This window comes from Coturnix japonica, chromosome 1 (genome assembly GCF_001577835.2).
Source record: "Coturnix japonica isolate 7356 chromosome 1, Coturnix japonica 2.1, whole genome shotgun sequence".
In the NCBI taxonomy this organism is placed as follows: domain Eukaryota; kingdom Metazoa; phylum Chordata; class Aves; order Galliformes; family Phasianidae; genus Coturnix; species Coturnix japonica.
The window spans coordinates 131510496-131530409 of NC_029516.1; the positions used below are offsets into that span (position 1 = coordinate 131510496).

The window sequence follows — 19914 nt, forward strand, 5'->3', positions numbered from 1 at the left end:
TAGTGAAGAACTTCCCCCTAACATCCAACCTAAATCTTCCCTCTTTTAACTTAAAACCATTTCCCCGTGTCCTGCTATTGTCAGCCCTTTCGAAGAGTTTACTCCCCTCCTGGGAGTAAGTTCCCTTCTTATTGTATTTGATATCGTATTGAAAGGCTGCAATGAGGTCACCCCGCAACCTTCTCTTCTCCAGGCTGAACAAACCCAACTCCCTCAGCCTGTCCTCATGGGGGAGGTGCTCCAGCCCCCTGATCATCTTCGTGGCCCTCCTCTGGACCCTTTCCATAATCTCCATGTCTTTTTTGTACTGAGGGCTCCACACCTGGGTCCCTCTCAGCCCGCTCCCGCCGGTAGCTCCGGGCCGCGGCCTGCACGCGGGGAGCCGTGCCGGCAGGAGGCGTCCTGCGGGGCGGGCTGGAGGAGGGCCGGGGCGGGAGTGCCGGCTGTCCCGGAAACAGCACCGACCGGCGGCACAGCGGCGGCGGCTGCCGCGGTGGGAAGTCGCCCGGAGTGGTGCGGTGCCGCCGGCGGGCTGGAGCGACGCGGGGCGGCGCAGAGCGGCGGGCGGCATGGAAGCGGTACCCCGCGAGGAGAAACCCAACCCGCTGCGGGATGCCAACCTCTGCTCCCGGCTCTTCTTCTGGTGAGCGCCGGGCACGCGGCCGACACGGGGAGATGCTGAGCCCCGGCCACGCGGCTCGGGGAGGGATGGGTCCGCCCGGCCGCCACTAGGCTCGGAGCGGAGGGGGCGGCTCGGGCGGACCCCGAGCGCAGGTGGTTTCAGCGGGGGCGGCCGTGGCGGAGCGGGGTCATCCGAGGTGAAGGCGGCAGCGGGCGGTAGTGCCGCCCGGGGGGAAGCCGCCTGCCGGCCGCGGCCCCGGGGCCTCCCGCGAGCACCGCCGCCCTCACGCAGCGGGCGCGGCCCCTTGGCTGTGCCGCCGCACGTGGGGTGCCGCGGGGCCGGCGGGCAGCGAGCTGCGGCTGCTCCTCGGCTCCCGGCTCCGCGCCGCCCCTCCCGGCACGTAACGGGCCGCGGGCCGGCATCTTCCGCCGCTGTCTTTAACGGCGCGGGGCTTTCCTTCCATCCCTCGGGCAGCGTCTGGAACTGAGCGCTGTGCGGAGTTCGATGGAGAAGGGGGCGGCCGGCTGAAGGCCTCAGGTGTGGCCGAGTGAAGATGGGGTGCTGCCGGCTCGCCCGGATGGCCCCTGCGGCAAAGGCGGAGCTCGTGTTAGCGGGGACCTCGACATAGCACGTGTAATATAGCAGCGACGAGTTACTTCCCGACAGTTTTATTGCTTTGAAAGGCGCTAGGAAAGGACACTCAAGGTGAAATGGAAGAGCACCAACTCGTCTGTCAGGGCAGATCCCTTTGGAAGACAGCAGGCAGTTCTCTGAGCCCACAGCACGTGTAGGAGAGGAGGGTGAGAGCATAACACTCAGTTCTGCGACACAAGTAATATTCTCTGATCCTGAAAGCCATGCTGAGCAGGTGCAGGAATCCCTATTTGAAGGTAGAGGGTTTTTATAAGTCCTGACATTCACCTGGTGTAGGGAACCTGCTTTGTTAGGGGGGTTGGACTCGATCTCTAGAGGTCCCTTCCAACCCCTACAATTCTGTGACTAATTAGTGGGCATATGGGGTGTATACTTGTGTAAGGTTTTAACACCAGGAATGCCCATGTTGGACACAGCATTGCTAGGAAACCTGGAAGCAAAGAAAAAAAAAAACAAAACACCTGTTATGAACAAATGGGAGAAATTGCCCCATATGCTGCTTGTGAGGCCTCCAGACTACTTCTCAGCAATGGGTTCAGTCTTCTAAAGCCTCTTTTCTTGCATGGGCAGCATGTGATTATCAAAGGAAAAAACAAATTTAAAAAACCCACCTGAACATATCCTTGTTATTTGCATGTCAGAAAGCATTACTATTTTCTTAGTGAAAATTGCCACTGAAATGAGTGGCAATTATACAGTGGTTTAAATGAAGTAGTAGGGGGTTCCACTTTTCTACAAGTTTGTATGGCTTTACGTAAAACCATGAAGTATTTAAACACCCTTTAGCTATAAATTGATTTTAAGGGCCACCTTTAGAAACATCCCTTTTTTCCTACAAAGCGTACAGCATCTATCAGCCTGCCGTGAGAGCACTGCTGTGGCACTGCTTCGTTTTAACTGCTGCTGCTTCTTCATGCGGGATGCTCTGAGAGTTCTCCAGCTGGAGAACTGGAAAAGCGGTGCTGGAGGAGGCGGTCCTGGGAGCTGCAGTCATGTGGTTGCAGGAGTGTGCCCGCTTTGCTCTGCTCTGAGTGCCAGGTGTTATCGTTGAGGATAGAAGGTAGGGCACAGCAGGTTGCTGTGTCCTTTTTTTTCTCCTTCTTTCCATTTTTTTGTTCTTAAAGTGCAGTTTTGCCATTGCAAGAAACCGCCCTCCTCTTTTGTTGCCAGTAGTGCAGAAGAAAAGCTGAAATTATTCTGCCTTGCGGAAACAAGATCAAACTCCCAGGGAAAGAAAAGAAGTCGTGTTTTCACTGAATTATAAAACTAGGGTAATGAGTGTGTAGGCTGAAGACATTCTTCTCCCATTGTTCAAAGCTTGTCTTCTTGCTTTTGGGGTTGTGACTTTGACAAGTACGAGCTTGATGAACATTAAACTCTCCAGCAATACATTCATGGGAAAGAGGAGCATCTAGATTGTGTGTGAATGTTGTTCTTTTATAGTGCATCCCTTCTGTAATTCTAGGCTGGATGTTATGTGAATGAACTATTTATGACAAGATTACTAAGATGGAAGTGGCTGCAAAATACTCCTGTTTTCCATAGCTCTCACTGAATTATCTATGTTACTGTAAAGTTATCAAAGCCCAAATTGTTGTTTTGGATGTCGCAGTTACTGCTTTATCTACTGACCTCCAGAGTGGCGAGTTTCCATGCTTACCAAACTTCTCATCTGTCTGATAGTTACACAGTTAGCAGCACTCAGATATATTTCTGATGTATTTCATTTATGAGATTTGTTCTGTTGCTGGCTCAGCTCGCTGGTGGGAATGAGGGCTTTGAAGGATTGATAGGAGGATTTGCTTTCTTTGTAGGAGGGCCCTGAAAGACAGTTTCATTCAGTGTTTTTGATGTTCAAACATCTGTTCAGTATGGAAAGCATTTTGAGTTTAAAATGCTTTAGACTTTATGCTTTGTGAATCTCAGACTGGCTCATTTCACATCTCTTTTTCTGCTGGGGGGGAGTTCAGTACTATTAAATTAATAGCTGTACAGTAAGGATATTTATAACTGTTGTTCTGTCTCGAAGCTTGCATGCTCATTAAATAGCAGTTGGTGTACTGCTGTTAACATGTAGCATTTGCTCTCTTGAATAATCAGATGTTCTAACTGTACAACGTTTGGATTTTTAAGCACCTTTCAGGTCAGGCAGTGAATCCTCTCCTGTGGTAAGTTATAAAACACGTTATGACTAAATTTTTTACAATGGGATAAGTTTTGAGCCATTAATAACATGAGAAAGAGAGCGAGCAGGAACACCCTGAAAAGGGAATCCAGTGTTTTTGTTCATAGAAGTGAAAGAAACAGCTATTAAATTTCATGTGTTTATAATTTATTTTCAATAATAAAGTCTAATAAGAATGATTCTGTCCCAGTCTGGCAGTGACAGAACTGCAAACTTGCTCTGTGGTATCTAAGCAGTTACCATTCTAAGCAGTAAATAGCTTTTGTGATTACCTTTTGGTGTCTGCAGCATTGCTGTTGGCTTACTAAGAGTGTGCTCTAGGGAAAGTGACAGAATGACTGAGACCTCTTGACTGATCTGAATGGAGTGTAGTGGGAGAACAATAAAAACCATCTTTGCCGTTGGATTTAAGCACTAACATAATCCAGTAAGCACGGACATGAAGGCACCAGGTTTTTCGGTGGAGGTTGGACAGTGTGTAGCTGTTTTAGTCTGACCAAATCCACTTGTGCCATGATCCTCTCTTGTACCAGTGAAAATATGCTCTTAAATTCTTCCTCCTCAGTTGCCCCAGAGCTTAGAGTCAGAAGGGCCGCCAGCTGCTTCAGCTGGGCCTTGAGTCAGTCTGGGTGTCACCTGCACTTTGGTCCAGTGACCTGGCACATTCTGAATTGTGTAGGAAGAAGTTACACAGGGAATTCATTGCCTTTCTAGAAAGGCCCAGCAACACCACTGATAAAACTGATGCGTGTTCCTTATGGTGACAGTTGAAGAGGCTTGCTTTGAGGATTTGAAGTTTCCTTCAGTTAGCAAATGAAAATATCAAACAGCATCAGACTTTCAGATTTGGCCTGATACTTTGAGTGGTGAATTCCCACTTGGAATGTCCCAAATTAAGATTTCTAAGTTTTCACTTTATAAGGATCTGAGACAGCTATCTCAGATAGCAGATTTTTAGTTCATTTACTGATTTGTTGGTACAGGGTGGCTTTTTTAGCAGGACTGTTTAGATACTATGGATACTATAGACACTATACTCGAAGCAAAAGTGTAAGCATTTTCAGTATGGATAAACAGAAAATGCATTTTCAATAGGCAAGGAATGAAATCAGACTTGCTTCTCCTTTTCTCCTCCCACTTGAAAGAAGACTGAGGGCCATACGTACATCTGTTTATAAAAAATAATGCCTTGTTTGTTCATTTGTAAGATATTCAATATGCTGTAGTCACTTCTGAATCAGTCTCTTGACTGTAAGTTTTGCTCATTTTATTGCAAGATAGCTGTACTACATGGAAGGAAACACTGCTTGAAAATCATAGCTTATGTATAAATCATGTCAACTATGATAAGGGCGTAGATACTACAGGAATGTTGACGTCTGCTATCTACAGTAAGTATCTGTGTTTAGATACGCAATTAAAGGAACCATTTGACAAAACACTGAAGCTATTTGCCATTGAAATGCCCTAGCCATGCTCAGTCATTTCTGAGAGAAGGTGTTCCTCCTGTAATCCATACAACACATCAAAGTTAGGAGTGTGTTGTACTGTTGGGTATTTTTATTTATTGTTGGTTTGGATATTTTCTTTCCTTAATAGGATTTTGTTTCATGTAGTTCCAGAACAGGCCTTAATAGTGGAGGAGGCAGGTAGCAAAATATGGTTTCTGGGAGCAGAGATCACCTGTTTGTTTATTCTCTTTCCATATCCTTATCCAATCACTTGTAGCAGCAGTGTGAGCTCACAGGTCATTTAATTCTTCCTCTTGCCATTGGGAGTAGGTAATAAAGAAACTGGTAATGGAAGGGAGCTATAACAATATTTAGATGCAGTGAAGAAGCTTCCTGCTCCAGCTGTTAGAGCAGTTAGCTCATTGGAGATTAGGAATCTGTTTGTATGACCAGTTCTATTCTGCTCAGTTGAAGAACTCTCTTACAATAGTCTGTTGAAAACATTGTTTGAAAAGCACCTAAAGAAATACCAGGACTTAATATGCTTAATCATTGTAGGTGACTGCCTTGGTAAGGGGAAGTGTGAAAGGGCAGCTGGCTGAGGGGAATGAGTGAGCATGTGCTATAGTGATAGCTTAGGAAAATAAATCAGATGGTGATTACAGTGGTAATCTAGAAGAAGTGGTGTCTATACCTTGTCTGTACATCCCATCACAACAATGCTCTTCTGGACTAAAAGCAAGGATGTAGCACTGCTGGATATGTGCTGCTGATGTAGAGCTCATAGTTCCATCATGGAGCCATGTTGTGGCAATCCCAGATATGCCTATGGACCGGGATGAGAACTCCTTGAGAACAGCTGTGTGGAGAAGGACTTGGGGGTCCTGTTAGGTGAAAAAAAAGCTGGATGTGAGCCAGCAGTGTGTGATTGCAGCCTAAAAGACCTATGGTATCCTGGGCTGCATCAAAAGAGGCCAGCAGGGTGAGGGAGGTGATTGTCCCCCTCTGCTCTGCCCTTGTAAGGCTCCACCTGGAATACTGTGTCCTCGCCTGGGGCCCCCAAAACAAGAACGATGAGGAGCTGCTGGAGAGGGTCCAGAGGAAGGCCATGAAGATGATCAGAGGGCAGGAGCACTTCTGTTAGGAAGAAAGGTTGAGGGAGCAGTGCTTGTTTCGCTTGAAGAAAAGAAGGCTCCATGGAGACTTCATTGCAACCTCCCAGTATTTTAAGGGAGCTTATAAACCGGAGGGGTACCAACATTTTACATGGGTAGGTAGTAATAGAATGAAGGGAATATGTGGAGGATAAGCAGTGTGGATTTGTTGTCAAAAGGTCCCTTGAGGAAATCATGGAACATTATGGAAAATCAGCTCCAAAGTGAGTGACTAAAGAGCAAGAAATGCATGTTCCTTTGCAGCTTAGTGATTGGAGTAGTGCTTCCAAGCTGCTCAGGAGGTGAAATCCTAGATCCTTGTGTTGTGGAAGAATTTGAGTAAACAAAGACTCTCCTGTGCAACTTTGGAAAAATAACTGGACATTGAGTATAAACTGTGATGCTTGTAATGTAATTTACAAATAGGCTTAGGAAGAATGGGGAAAATGTAGCTTGTAAACCACTTCCCTGAGGCATTAACCGATGAAAACATACAGGATGTGGCTTTTACTGGGCACTGTAAAGTTACACCATAGTTAAACTTATTTTAGTTTCGCTTTTTTACAGAATTGTTTAGTCAGAAGTGTAATCCGTTTAGTCTGGTCTTTTGACTTAGTGATGAAGTAAGGCCTTCTGGGAAACTGGTGGTAATCAAACTTTGCACTTGTCCATAGGCTGTCTTAATTATGTCGTTTCTGGGTGACTCACTGGAACAGGTTGCCCAGGGAGGCTGTGGATGCCCCATCCCTGGAGGCATTCAAGGCCAGGCTGGATGTGACTCTGGACAGCCTGGTCTGGTGGTTGGTGAACCTGCACATAGCAGGGGGGTTGATAATAGATGATCACTGTGGTTCTTTTCAACCCAGGCCATTCTATGATTCTATGATCTAGAAGCTGTCAGTGACAGATAGCAGTGCCCTTATCCATGGGGGTACAGCTGGTGAGACCCGGCGTGGGTGTCAGTCCTAGTACCCACTGACAGCCCCAGTGTGGAGAGGGGTGGACCAGCCCCAGGGTATTTGCAAGCAGGACACCATACAGATCCAGAGTACAGCAAGTCCTCTTCCTGGGTTGATGAACTGGATAAGCCTACGTACTGTATTTCCTTCTTGACTGAAGAGGAGATTGTTTGGGACACTAGCAAATCTGATTTAACAGCTTTCTCATTTAGGAAATTTTATGTTGTGTATCAGAGAAGCACGACTGTTTTGATTACATAACAGCCCTGCCGCTTGATAGGAGTCCCTGATTCTCTCATGTGCTATTTTGATGAGGAAACTTCAGACCTCCACTTGAAGTCTTGCTTCTCTTATACTGATAAGAAAACCCTTTCTTAACTTTCTTCCTGCAGACCCCCTGAAATCTCTCCAAAATACTGGTTAATTTCTTTAATTACAGCAAGTAAAAATTGCACTTTGTTGAACAACCAAGTAAACTGTGGCTAGTTGGCTGTGTTGTAATGTTACAGGGTGTGTAATGTCAGGGCCCAGGAGTAGGAAAATGCAGGAAGCGAGTGTTTATGTTATGGTCTTTGTCAGTTCAGAAATGAATCATTTTATATTTTTATCGGTGCCCAAGGTACTGCTGTAGAGGAGGGACGTTTCTTGGGTTCAGAGCAGTGAGTTACTGCTTTGCAGTTGGATGTCTCTTGGGGTTGCACCAGGTTTACAAGTGATTTTTTTCTTTTTAAATCTTTGTTCCTGGTGACATCAGTATTCTGGCAGTGACAAGGGCTATTTCTGGGCTGCTCTCCAGCCTGATGTCTTTGATCAGCTGATTGTCTTGATAGAGCAGAAGCATTCCATGCAGTACAGAAGGTACTCAGGATTCTTCCAAACATCCCCATGTTTATGTGTAGTTTGTGCTAGCAAAAAATGGGACTGTGCTCTTTGAAAAGCAACATGCGAACACTGTGTTTTGAAGGAGCGGCTAAAAGGAGGCTGTAATGTACAAAAAATATATTCAGAATATTTAGGAAGGTATCTGGGGACAGTGAGATGATGACTGAGCATACCTATTTTTGTTTGAGTAAGTTGAAATGCAGCAATGTAGGGTTGAGGTGCAAGTTTTTCCTTCCCACAACACCTCATCTTTCTTCCTTCTAACAGTAGATGAGTAATGAATCCATTTTGTATCCATCTTTGGGATGAAAGGAGTACATACCGCTGTCTGTATATTGGTCTATCGAGGTTGCAGGGATGTTCTTTGTGTAGGCCATTGCCTTATGTTTCCTACCTTCTTTAACAGTCCTCTCACAATATTCTTTAATGTAACTGAGCCTTCAGGCAAGGAAACAGCCTGGTTTGTTTGCTTGTTGTGAATGTGTGACGTGAATAACTGGCTGTGTGGAACAAGATGGCCTCAATTCTGCTCTTGGTGGTGTAATCTGCTCTCAAATGTGGCATCTTGATGGACATTTCTTCCTTTAATGACTGAACATGAATATCTGTTAAGTCTTCTGTCTAGAAGTAGACCTTCCAACATGAAGTTCAAAACACGTTAGCAATTAACATAGACTGAACTTGCTGCGCTGAGAATTTGTGATGGACAAATAGAAGACCTCGCTCTTGGGCTAAATACACTTCAAGGACTGAACATATTTGAAATTTGGAAAAGATTTAACTCTTGAAATACAGTCTCGAGTAACACAGCATATTATTAAAAACTTTCATAGCGTTAAGACCTCTGTAGCGGTATCACATTGCTTTGCATGAGAGTAAGCAGATGTAATCAAGTTAAAGGTATGTGTCGTGAATGTATAGGTAACTTTAATTGTTTTTTAAGCAATATAGAAATGACTTTGGTAGATACTCCACTACATAATTTTATTTCCACATTAAATAGGGCAGAGTGCATAGCTGTGCCTCGCTTGATTGTATGAAGACTAGTGGCTGGTTTGGGTTCCTGCAAGATTTTGAACCTTTTTTCCAACCTGTATGAAAGTAATATTATAATCTTTCTATAAATTATGATGTTTTTGAGAAGCTTAACTGAGACTGATGTAAGAATCAAAGCAAGGCTGCAAAAACATAAGACTATAACTTATCCTGGGATGTCTTTCCAAGATCCAGAGTTGTGTTTAACTTAAGTAAATGTTGTCTGTGTGCTTAGTGTCCCAGTGGATAGAATCTCTTGTAGAGGCAGACAAAGGAAATCACTGTGGTACTGGAAAGCTCAACAATACATGATTATATTAATATTTTTTAAATACTTTTTTTTTCTTTATTTTTTATTTTATTCTATATTTTTTTTCCTGTCACCACAAAACCTTGTGGATTAATTCTGAGGTTTTGCCATCATCATAGAATGGTTTGGATTGGAAAGTTTTCAAGATCTCTTAAGACCCATTTTCAACAACCTGTTATAGGCAGGGATAACCCCTGCTAGACCAGGTTGCTCACAGCACCATCCAGCCTGGTCTCGAGTGCTTCCAGGGAGGGGGTATCCACAGCCTCACTGGGGAACCTGTTCCAGTGTCTCAGCACCCTCACAGTAAAGAATTTCTTCCTATTATCTAGTCTAAATCTACCCTTGATCCTGCCGTGTTGTCCACTATAATAATAAGTTACAAAATGCAGAGTGGGAGGTGAGAAGGGATTTGCTGCAAACCGTATAACCTCAGTGGAGGTGGAGGTATCATCAGTAAGATGGTTTTTTTGACAGCTTTGGGCTGAGAGAGAAGCTGTGACCCTCTTGCTCTCCTGTAAACTTGAGACCTGCAATGATATCCAGTTCATCCAGTCCCTCTTCAACTGGAATGCACCTCAGCAGCGGTAACACTTTCTGCTACTGGTGGCTGCAGTGCTGAGTCAAACTGGCATTAGGGTAGAGCAGTTATCCTCAACAGAAGCATCATTCTTCCATAGCCTTGCTGTACTTTTTCACCATGCTTGTACAAGTACAATCGTGAAAATGTTGTTCTGTGGAGCAAAACTGGAAGCACTGCTCTGTTTTTTAATGCGTTTCCTCACCGCCCCTGGTGTGCATTCTGTTATATGTCTTCAAATATCTTCTTTACACACCTTGTTAACTTTAAGTGTCAGAACAATTTTGGTTTTTACCACTTTGACGTAAGTAGCTAGTGGAGTATCTTAACTGATTCCATTGCTGTGAGAAGGTTTGATCTTTCTGTATTTTCCTGAAAGCACAACCTCACCGTGATACTTACAAAGGAGGTAGGGATGATTACTTGTAGTTTGTCCTGCTCTGTTAGAAAGGAGACCTTTGGCCTGTTTGTGGGTGGACTGCAGACTAGTTGCAATGCTGCAAGAGGAGGAACACCTGATACTGACCACAGGAGCCGACTGAACACTGCAGATGCTTCCCATGGCTGTGCTGGAGCCAAGGAGAGCCAGAAATCCAGCAGGCAAAAATTGGTGTATGGACCTTGGGATCATTTCCCCCACGTTTGCTTTAGATCCATAGTAGCAAGAGCTCAGTGTCAAACCCCAGATTCAGTGTGATTTGAGGGACATGATTTGATGGAGATGTTTGTGTCAAACTGTACAGAAGCTCTTCTCATGGCAGGAGCAAAGGATCTTTGAGAACCATAGAATCATTTGAGTTGGAAAGGAATCTTTAAAAGTTATCTAGTCCAACCCCAGCACTGAACAGAAACACCTACAGCTAGATCAGGTTGCTTAGAGCCCCATCCAGCCTAACCTTGACTCTCCATGAACCTGCTAAAGAGTCTGTCTCCTTTCTTATAGTCCCCTTTCAGATACTAAAAGGGCCCCTCTCAGGTCTCCCTGCAACCTTCTCTTCTCCAGGCTGAACAGCCCCAGCTCTCAGCCTGTCCATGTAGGGATAATGTTCCATCCCTTGGATCATTTTTATGGCCCTTTGCTGGATGCGCTCCAACAAGTCCATGTCTCTGCTGTTCTAAGGACTCCATGTCTGGATGCAGAACTCCAGGTGGTCTCACCAGTACAGAGTAGATGGGCAGGATCACTTCCCTTGCCCTGATGACCATGCTGCTTTTGAAGCAGCCCAGAGAATCTTAGTCCTTTAGAGAAGCTGTGGCAGTGATTTGGGTCCTGATACTGTGTTGTCTGTACAGTTTAAGCAACAGTTAGTGTTTTTTTCTATTTCTAATTGTATGTTTAACGTACATGGAGGACTTAACATCTCATGTATGGCACAGATCTTCAGTACTCCCTCCAAGAGTTCAGAATAGGCTGTTGAGCATCAGTGATGCTGCTTTAAGGACAGAGAGTTAATCTTCGAATGAGTTAGATAAATCCTGTGCACTGACATGCTGAGCAGTGAAAGAGAAGCATAGATCCCATTTGTCACATACAGTCATACCATGGAGCCTGTGGAAAGGCTGTTGGGACAGTTCTGCCTTGAAGAAACTCCATGCCCCCTCTTGAAGCATTCAGCTTGTCTTGCCACCATCTCTGAAACAAACCAACAAACTTCTCATATGCCAGTGTATACAGAGTTAAACTGGAGCATGCCTGAGCAAGAAATGCAAAGCTCGTTGATGAGTATCCATAACCACTGTTGTGGTTGTGAATAATAACTGTCCTTATTGTAAACCAGGGCAGTCTTGAATTCTCAAGTGCATGCCTTCAAGAAAAGAATACTCTTCATCTAGTGCACCAGGTGTTCTAGTAAAAGCTGTGTTGAAGTCAGGGAATAATTAGGCAGCAGAAACTGAACAACGTTTATGAGCTTTCAATGACAATTGACAATAGACAAGTATCCTGTCATGAGTTTAAAAAGAAAAATGGGTCCATCTCTGACCTCTTCGTTCTGTTTGTGATGGCTGACCTAGAAAATTCTTGTAGGCAACAAGCATGAGAGCTGAAGTTCACACTCCACCACAAAACCAAATATTAGGGTCTAAAAGATATCAAGTGGCAAAATGCATTTTCTGCAGCCTTCCCATTGCTTCTAAGGCACGTGTGTTTCATAGGTATCATTCTCTTTTACTCTGCCTCATGAATGATATTGTTTCTGTTGTGCTTGCTCGTACTTCTGCCTGCTCTGTGAGATGCAACTGAAACTATTTAGGTCTACTTCACCTGTTTTTCAACATTGAGGAAGTTTCTGTGTGCATAAAAGCTAGTCTTACTACACTACTATTGCATTAAAAAAAAACAGAGAATCAGGGACTATCTCTAAGTGGATGGCAGCCATAAGAATCAGTTACCTTTTCTTACAGAATGACAGCAGCACTGTAAAAATCCCTCTCTTTCATTAAATACTAAGCTTTTAGAATAAATCTGAATACTTGAGGAAATAGAGCTATTAGGAAATATTTTCCTTCTTTGAGTCTACTTGTTTCTTGGTATCCTTTCTAATGTGATGTTGTGCTTTGTGTTTATATTTCCAGCTGTGTCCTACTAATAAAATATTATTTATCCATTTTTACACTGGTCTGGTTGTCTTTAAATTACTGACATTTAATATTTGTATATGTGGAATTTGAACATGATTTACTTTTTCTCCCATATAAATGAACACCCATGCAAATTACAAGTGTTTGTTTTTTTTAAATATATAGTATAATTTTTTGCATGGTTTTGTCAATATTATAATGATTGGTTTAAGTTCTGTTTTTCCATAAATATTCAAAGGGATGTTAATTTTCCATAAATATAAGTAAACACTGAATAAATTGTCTTGAGTCTGAAAATTGCATTGACTGTCTTGGATGCCTGGAGCTAAGGTTCTGAGGGGCATAAACTACTTTAGGATGTTGTAAAATGAAGATGACTTACTTCGTTAGGGTTTGTGAAGATAAATTTTATAAAATATGTGGATGTTGAGTGATGCTTGAGAAGAGGAGGGAAGAAGGGGCTAAAAGAAAGAAGAAACAGGTGGGGAAATTAATTACTCTTTTGGTCTGCTGATCCGTTTACTAATCATTGGTATTTAAATAGGTGGCTGAATCCATTATTTATTATTGGCCACAAACGGAAACTTGAAGAAGATGATATGTACAAAGTGCTGCCAGAAGATTCCTCAAAGAAGCTTGGGGAGGACTTACAGTGGTAAGGAGTAAAATCATCGTTGTATTTCATTGTTTTTATGTTGATGAATGTGAGGTTTTATTCACGTTGTAAAATCTGAAGAGGTTGTTGTAAAGTTTAACAAGGTCTGTTGTTAACAATTCTGGATAGCAAAGAGTAGCATTCAGAAATTTTACAGTGGAAACATTTTCATTTCTTCTCATTATACGTAATGAAGTTATATTAGAGTATTCATATTATGTCATTTGTCTGGTACTTTGCAGAATGCTTTGGTAAAGAAGGCTTTTCGTCAGCTGTTATTGTGGTAGTCCTTAATAAATTAATGCTGTAAATGTTTGTAAATAAAGATAATTTTTCTTTTTTCTTGTAATAGTGATGTATCTCCCAGTCATAGAATCACCAAGGTTGGAAAAGACCTCCAAGATCATCCAGTCCCACTGTGTACCTGCCATCAATATTTCCCACTAAAGCATGTCCTTCAGTAGAACATCCAAATGTTTCTTGAACTCAGCGGGTTCTCTTGTCCAATGTTGCTCTGAAATTAATGCCACTGTTTATTTCCATGGAAGCTACAACAAATACAGATAACACAATAACACTATTTTATAGAGCAAATTCTCAGTTACATGACACCATTTTTCAAGTCACCACTGTTAGCTATTTTTTTTTGCCAGCAGTGAACAAGAGCCTACATGCTGCACTCATATAAAATGTGTACTAGCAGAGATGACCCACTGTTTCAGAGCTGCTTTGACAGTGTAATTGCTAGGAAAATGTTGCCCACACAATTCAACTTTTATCAACCTGAACAGATAAAATTCAGAAGGTGCCAAATCCAAACCTAATGGTTTGGTTAGGACAGGAGGCTCCTCAAGGAGTGAAAGGGTCCAGAAACGCAAGGTTATGGCCAGTTCTTATATCACCCTGCCACAGCTGAGGAAGCTGAAGAAAGAGAGACAGTGCTAATCTGGCTTGAGATCTTTGCCAGAGTCAGGGATGTGTCTTGAAGCTGTTCAGGGAGTGCACTATAGAGGAAGGTGAATTCTTTCCAGTGATTCTTACAGTAAAAGCATACACTTTCCATGAGTCAGGAAGTGGTAGAAAATACAGCATGCCAAAGGAAAAAAGGTTCTTTTTTATTCTTTAGTGGACTTGGCTCAGAAGCAAAGAATATAATTCATAAATAGCCACTGGAGGAAGCAGCTTCTCTTTGGCCCACAAAAAGAATCTGTGTAGTTTCAGTTCTGATTCTGAAGCGTTTATTCAGACAATAACTGTCATCCTTTTAATAAAAAAAAGCAGATGAAAATTAAGAAGTTATGTTTTCCCATCCATGCTGTATACTTCAAACTTGTGTACCGTGTTACAAAAGGATAAAATTAGTTTTCACAAGTTAGACTAATTGCAGCCCTCAAACATGTGAAGTCAGAGGGCCTGGCAAAAAATACTTAGCCTCCAGAAGCAAGGGGGGACTTCTTGTCTGACAAGTCCATTTTCAGACGTCTGCTTAAGTTCCAGTTAATTTCATGCTCATATTTAACTGAACAACATTGTTCTTATTACTACTGTCTTTGATTATAATCTGAACAGATTGTATCTTGCTTGTGGGTAGACACGTGGTTAACACAAAGGTCATTGCCACTCAGATGGTGAAACCCTTTCCCTCAGAGGGATGTGGGGAGTGTGAAGTGACTGGACTGCTGCTGATGCTTTAAAAAGGCAGATGGTGCCATATCTGTTCGTTCTCATGAAATCACAGGGCAGGTGAGTTAGGAACAGGCATGAGAGAAGGTCTCATTATAGGAGAATAATCTCTGATACTAAGCACTGCATGTTGATGAGAAAACATAACTACCTGTTACCTTTTTAATTTCTTAATAAAAGTGGAGTGTAAAGGTGATTGTGGCAATCTCACTGCAAGTCTGAAACTGTTTTACTCCAGGTAATTGCCTTACTGGTTTCCATCTGTCTCCAGCATATTTGCTTTTTGTTTGTCAGGTACTGGGATAAAGAGGTGCAAAAAGCAAAAAAGAGAGGAAAAACGCCCCATTTAACAAAAGCAATTATTCTTTGTTACTGGAAATCCTATTTAGTTCTTGGAATTTTCACAATGATTGAGGTAAGTGATATAAAATGTGACACTGCATATTTTTTAGCTAACAGTGATGTGGAATTTGACCTTTGAGGTTACGTAATACACAGATGATTTTATAGTGAGTTGTTCAGAGAATCCATACTATTCATATACTCTCTCAGAAATATAAGACAGAGCTGCAGCCCCTTTGAGACTGATATAATTTGTGGCAGTAACTTGGCTGTTATTTGCTTGGACACTGAGATGGGGAGCGTGGTATGGTATGAAATGGTTGATGCTTTTTTTCCCCTTCTTTTTCTCCTAGGAAACCCTCAAAATAGTTCAACCAATATTTTTAGGAAAAATTATTAGTTATTTTGAAAACTACGATGCCTCACATGAGATGGATTTGAATGTTGCATATTGCTATGCAGCTGCTCTGTCTGTGTGCACACTTATTCTAGCTATAATGCATCACTTATACTTCTATCATGTACAGCGGGCTGGCATGAAGCTAAGAGTGGCTATGTGTCATATGATTTATCGGAAGGTAAGCAAACATTTACATGCAATATTTGGTGTTCTGTTGTTAATTCATGTGATGTATGGGGTTAAAAATACAGCTCTTTGTTATGCTTATTCTTGCTGTGCCACTGAAGTTACTCATTTGTAGAAATGTAATGAACTCTAATAATATACATCATCTCTTAAATGTATGTGCTTTTGCTTTCCCTTTGGTAATACGATGTCTGAATGACTGCTTCAGACCTCACAGGGAAGGTGGTCAATTAAATAGCCCTTAAAGCTTAGGGTGAGCTGCTGGTGTTGATCTGCTGTTGGTGTAAGGGCTGGTTGCTCGAGCAGCAGGACGTGGTCAGCATCCAGCAGAAGGGCAGAGCTGCTGGTGGATGCTGGGCCCTACCTGCTTCCTGCCTGCAGTCTCTCAGCGCTCCAGTTTCTTCCCCAGGAAGGACTTTGTGTTTGAATGTCACCATGAGCCTCTGCACTCCCGTGCCTGGGAGTTGTTTTACTGTCTGATCTTACCCCCCTGCTGTGATTAATGGCCTGACTCATTTCTGTTTTCTTCCGCAGTGGTTTAGGGCCAGTGAATTGTTTGTTTTGCAGGTCAGGGGGATTTCCGACTCTCTGAGTGCATGGGGTTAGTTCAGTGAGGTGTGAAGATACTGCAGTATTGCTGCTGCCCCCACCAGGCTGCAGGGCTGTTATCAGATGGAAGGTGGATCAAGAGGAGTTAGGGATATCACCTTATGAGGCAAGGTTGAGCAACATCAAGTGAGAAATGCTGGCCTCAGGGTGCTCTGGGAAGCAAGTGAGCCAGTTCTAAATGTCTGCTTCCCTCTTCTGGAGGTACCGAGTGCCTGAGCTGTTGAGTCTATCTCCATTTCCAAGCTGGAAGTGGATGTTAGAAGGGAAACTTCTCACTTTAGCAACCTGCCTGTGGCAGACCTCAGCAAAGAAGTTTGAGTGAAGGATCAGGGATGTGAGTTTTATTTAGAGTACAAAGAAAACCATGTTACTATAACCACTAAACATAGGTGCCACCCACTACACTTACAATGCTGTGATAGGTCATGTGAGGTTTTTAGGGAAAGCAATAGAAGTGAGGAGAGTAAAAACTTAAAGTGGAGATTGTTTTTCATGTGTGTATTTATTCTTCTCCCTCTTCTGATACCTGGGAAATTGTCCTCTGGGAACTCGATTCTAACATGGCACAGTGCTTTCTTGTACATAAACACATCTCTAAGGTATTAATTTACTAAACTGATTATCATAACACAGTTTGAAATTCATGAAATATGTATATAGCGGTGATATTGTTGCAGTGTTGATATTAGCTTAGAAGCCTAGAAGCTTGGAAAAGAAGTGTTTATAATGTGCATCCTTATTTCCGGAGATGTGATTAAATGGGAAATTAATCTCCCCTCATCTCATAAATGTTTACTCCTGAGGGTGAAGGCTGAGGTCGCAGTAGAACATTGATAAACCCCACTAATCAGTTGTCTTCATTATCTGAGGCTTATAGATAGGTCATACTTTCTCTTTATCTGCATAGATGCTTTTGAAAGAATCTGGATGCTTGTTTACCAGCAGTTTTGCGGTGATCATTAAGCACCATAGTAAACAGAACCTTGGATTTACAAGGATGAATGGGTTGAATGGGAGTGGATTCGTAATACAGAGCTTCAGATGGCAATTGAACTTCTTATGTTTGGTACCTTTTACTGTTTCTGGAAAAGTTAAAATCTGCTCTTGTTTGCAAGATGCCTGTATTCAAACTCTAAAGGTTTTGTGATCAGTAAGAAGTACTAGTGATGCACACAAGAAAAAGAAATATCTATCTTGTAGCTCAACTTCATGCTTTAAAGCCAAAGACTACTTAGGGAGAGCTTGGAGGGGGGGGAAGACTTGTAGGTTCAGAATTAAACACTGATGTGGTTTAGTCTGTGAGGTAGTTGAGACAGTAAGCAGACAGAAAGGTGTCAGGAGTTATGTGACTGAATAGTTGTAGTATTCTTCTCTGTACTCACTTCTTCCCGTTTCTCTGTGCCCTTGAATTGAAAGGTTGGGGCACGGAGAAATTAAAACACTAAGATTGGAGTACAAAAGCAAAGGAATGGTAAAAATACTGACATTTGGTCTGTGCAATTACATCTGAAAAAGAACAGAGTGTAAACCAAGGCATCAAGTGTAGAAATGGCCAACTGTGTTTTGGGCTGCACTAAAAGAGGGGTGGCCAGCAGGGAGAGGGAGGTGATTGTCCCCCTCTACTCAGCTTTTGTGAGGCCCCATCTGCAGTACTGCGTTCAGGCCTGGGGCCACCAGTACAAGAAGGATGTGGAGGTCTTGGAGTGGGTCCAGAGGAGGACCACTAAATGAGCGGGGGGCTGGAGCATCTTTCCTGTGAGGGAAGGTTGAGGGAACTGGACTTGATTAGCTTGAGGAAGAAAAGGCTCTGGGGATACCTCATTGTGGCCTTCCAGCGCTTTGAAGGGAGTGTATAAACATGAGGTGGAACAGCTGTTTATGAGGGTGGACAGTGATAGGACAAGGGGGAATGGTTTTCAACTAAGACAGGGTAGGTTTAGGTTAGATACTGGGAGGAAGTTTTTCATGCAGAGGGTGGTGATGCACAGGAACGGGTTCCCCATGGAGGTTGTGGATGCCCCATCCCTGGAGGTGTTCAGAGCCAGGCTGGATGGGGCTCTGGGCAGCCTGATCTGGTGGTTGGCGACCCTGCACATAGCAGGAAGATCAAAACTAGATGAGCATTGTGGTCCTTTTCAATTCCCAGGCCATTCTGTGATCCCTGTGCTGAAAGCAGAGAGCCAGCAAATGTACAGTGAAATGTAAGTTCAGTGTACAGTTGCTTTTTAAAAATTGTTAGCTTTAATTATTTTTTGGTTGTGTTTCTTGAGAGTGAATTTGGAAGTGCTATGATCAGAGCAATATTTAAAGCCATAGGTAGTGGGAAGGGAAAGTAGACGTGTGCCAGGTAGAGATGCTCAGTGTTTTTGAGGAGTGAACTATTCGTGTTACAGGAAAATTTATAGCACATTTTGTTTGTTGTTTTGTTTGTGCTCCTAAACTGTTTCCTTTGTAGCAAGTATAGAAGGGAAGCAGAGACTGTTATCTGCATCTTTGAACTATCTCAGTTTGGATCTCTGTGGTAATACTTAGACTGCAAGATGTATGGATAAGATGTTTTTGGGGGTATTGTTGTAATCACATTCTGTTTTCTACTGATTAATCTATATCAGCCTGCAAAACTATCTGGTAATTATTGCTGTTGTTTTTCATAGCATGTGCTTTATTTATTATAGTCTAGAAATTTTAGGATTTAGCAGTTATTTTTACCAATGGAAATGCTTGCACTTCATAGAGAGAGGGATACTAACTTCAGTTTTCAAAGACAGAAGATGGAGTTTGCATTGTTACTAAGGAGTGAGAGTATAAAAAGAATAATTTCATTTATTGCATTCTGCCAGGAATCTCTCAAGAAAATTATTTTGATTGTCCAAACATTCCTGATTTTAATTTGATCTTCAGGTAGTTTTCCATATAGTTGCTCATAATATGAGTGGGAGAGAAATGTAAAAGAAAAGTTAAAAGCTTCTCTGTTTAGCTTTAATAACCGCTATGTTGCTATTTTCCCCACTTCAGACAAAGTGAAGGTAGTGTTTCTTATGGCACTTGTGTTCTTGCAGTTTTTTCCCTACACTGCTTGTTTTTATTATATGCTGACCTTCAGGACTTCAGGAATGTTAACCAGTATTGTCTAACATTTTAGAATTGTGCCCGGGTACTCTCAGGTGAAAGCTTTTGCTCCAGCATTGTATTTGTGTATTGCGTCTTCTCAGTAAATGCATTCTGTGCTGTATAAGCTGTGACAAATTGGGACTGCTTTGAATTTTTTAGGCACTCCGTCTCAGTAATGTAGCTATGGCAAAAACTACCACTGGACAAATAGTCAATCTTCTCTCAAATGATGTGAACAAATTTGATCAGGTAAGAACTATTACAGATCTTTCCCATGATAAGTATTTCTTATGAACATTTCTTCTAGTTGTTTCTCAAATATCCTGTGGAAAGAAATATTCATAGAATCACAGAATTGTAGAGTATCCTAAGCCAGAAGAACTGATAGGTATCATTAAATCCAACTCCTTAAAACACTTTTTATTCCCATAAAACGTTCTTTTTGCCCATTTCATACTTTCCTGCTGTTTTCCTAAGCTCAGATGAATGGTGGTGCCTGTAGGTACAAGAGAGTCA

General features: G+C 42.6%; 1 protein-coding gene across 1 annotated transcript in view; it reads left to right on the forward strand.

The window, feature by feature from the left end:
- Window positions 1-437: 437 nt before the first annotated feature.
- ABCC4 (ATP binding cassette subfamily C member 4) overlaps window positions 438-19914 on the forward strand; it is a 139315-nt gene continuing 119838 nt past the window's right edge. The window contains exons 1-5 of the mRNA XM_015851547.2: window positions 438-643; window positions 12957-13067; window positions 15045-15165; window positions 15446-15670; window positions 19558-19647. Of these exons, the coding sequence (XP_015707033.1) occupies window positions 570-643; window positions 12957-13067; window positions 15045-15165; window positions 15446-15670; window positions 19558-19647 (621 nt within the window). The 5' untranslated portion in view covers window positions 438-569. The remainder of the gene's footprint in view (window positions 644-12956; window positions 13068-15044; window positions 15166-15445; window positions 15671-19557; window positions 19648-19914) is intronic.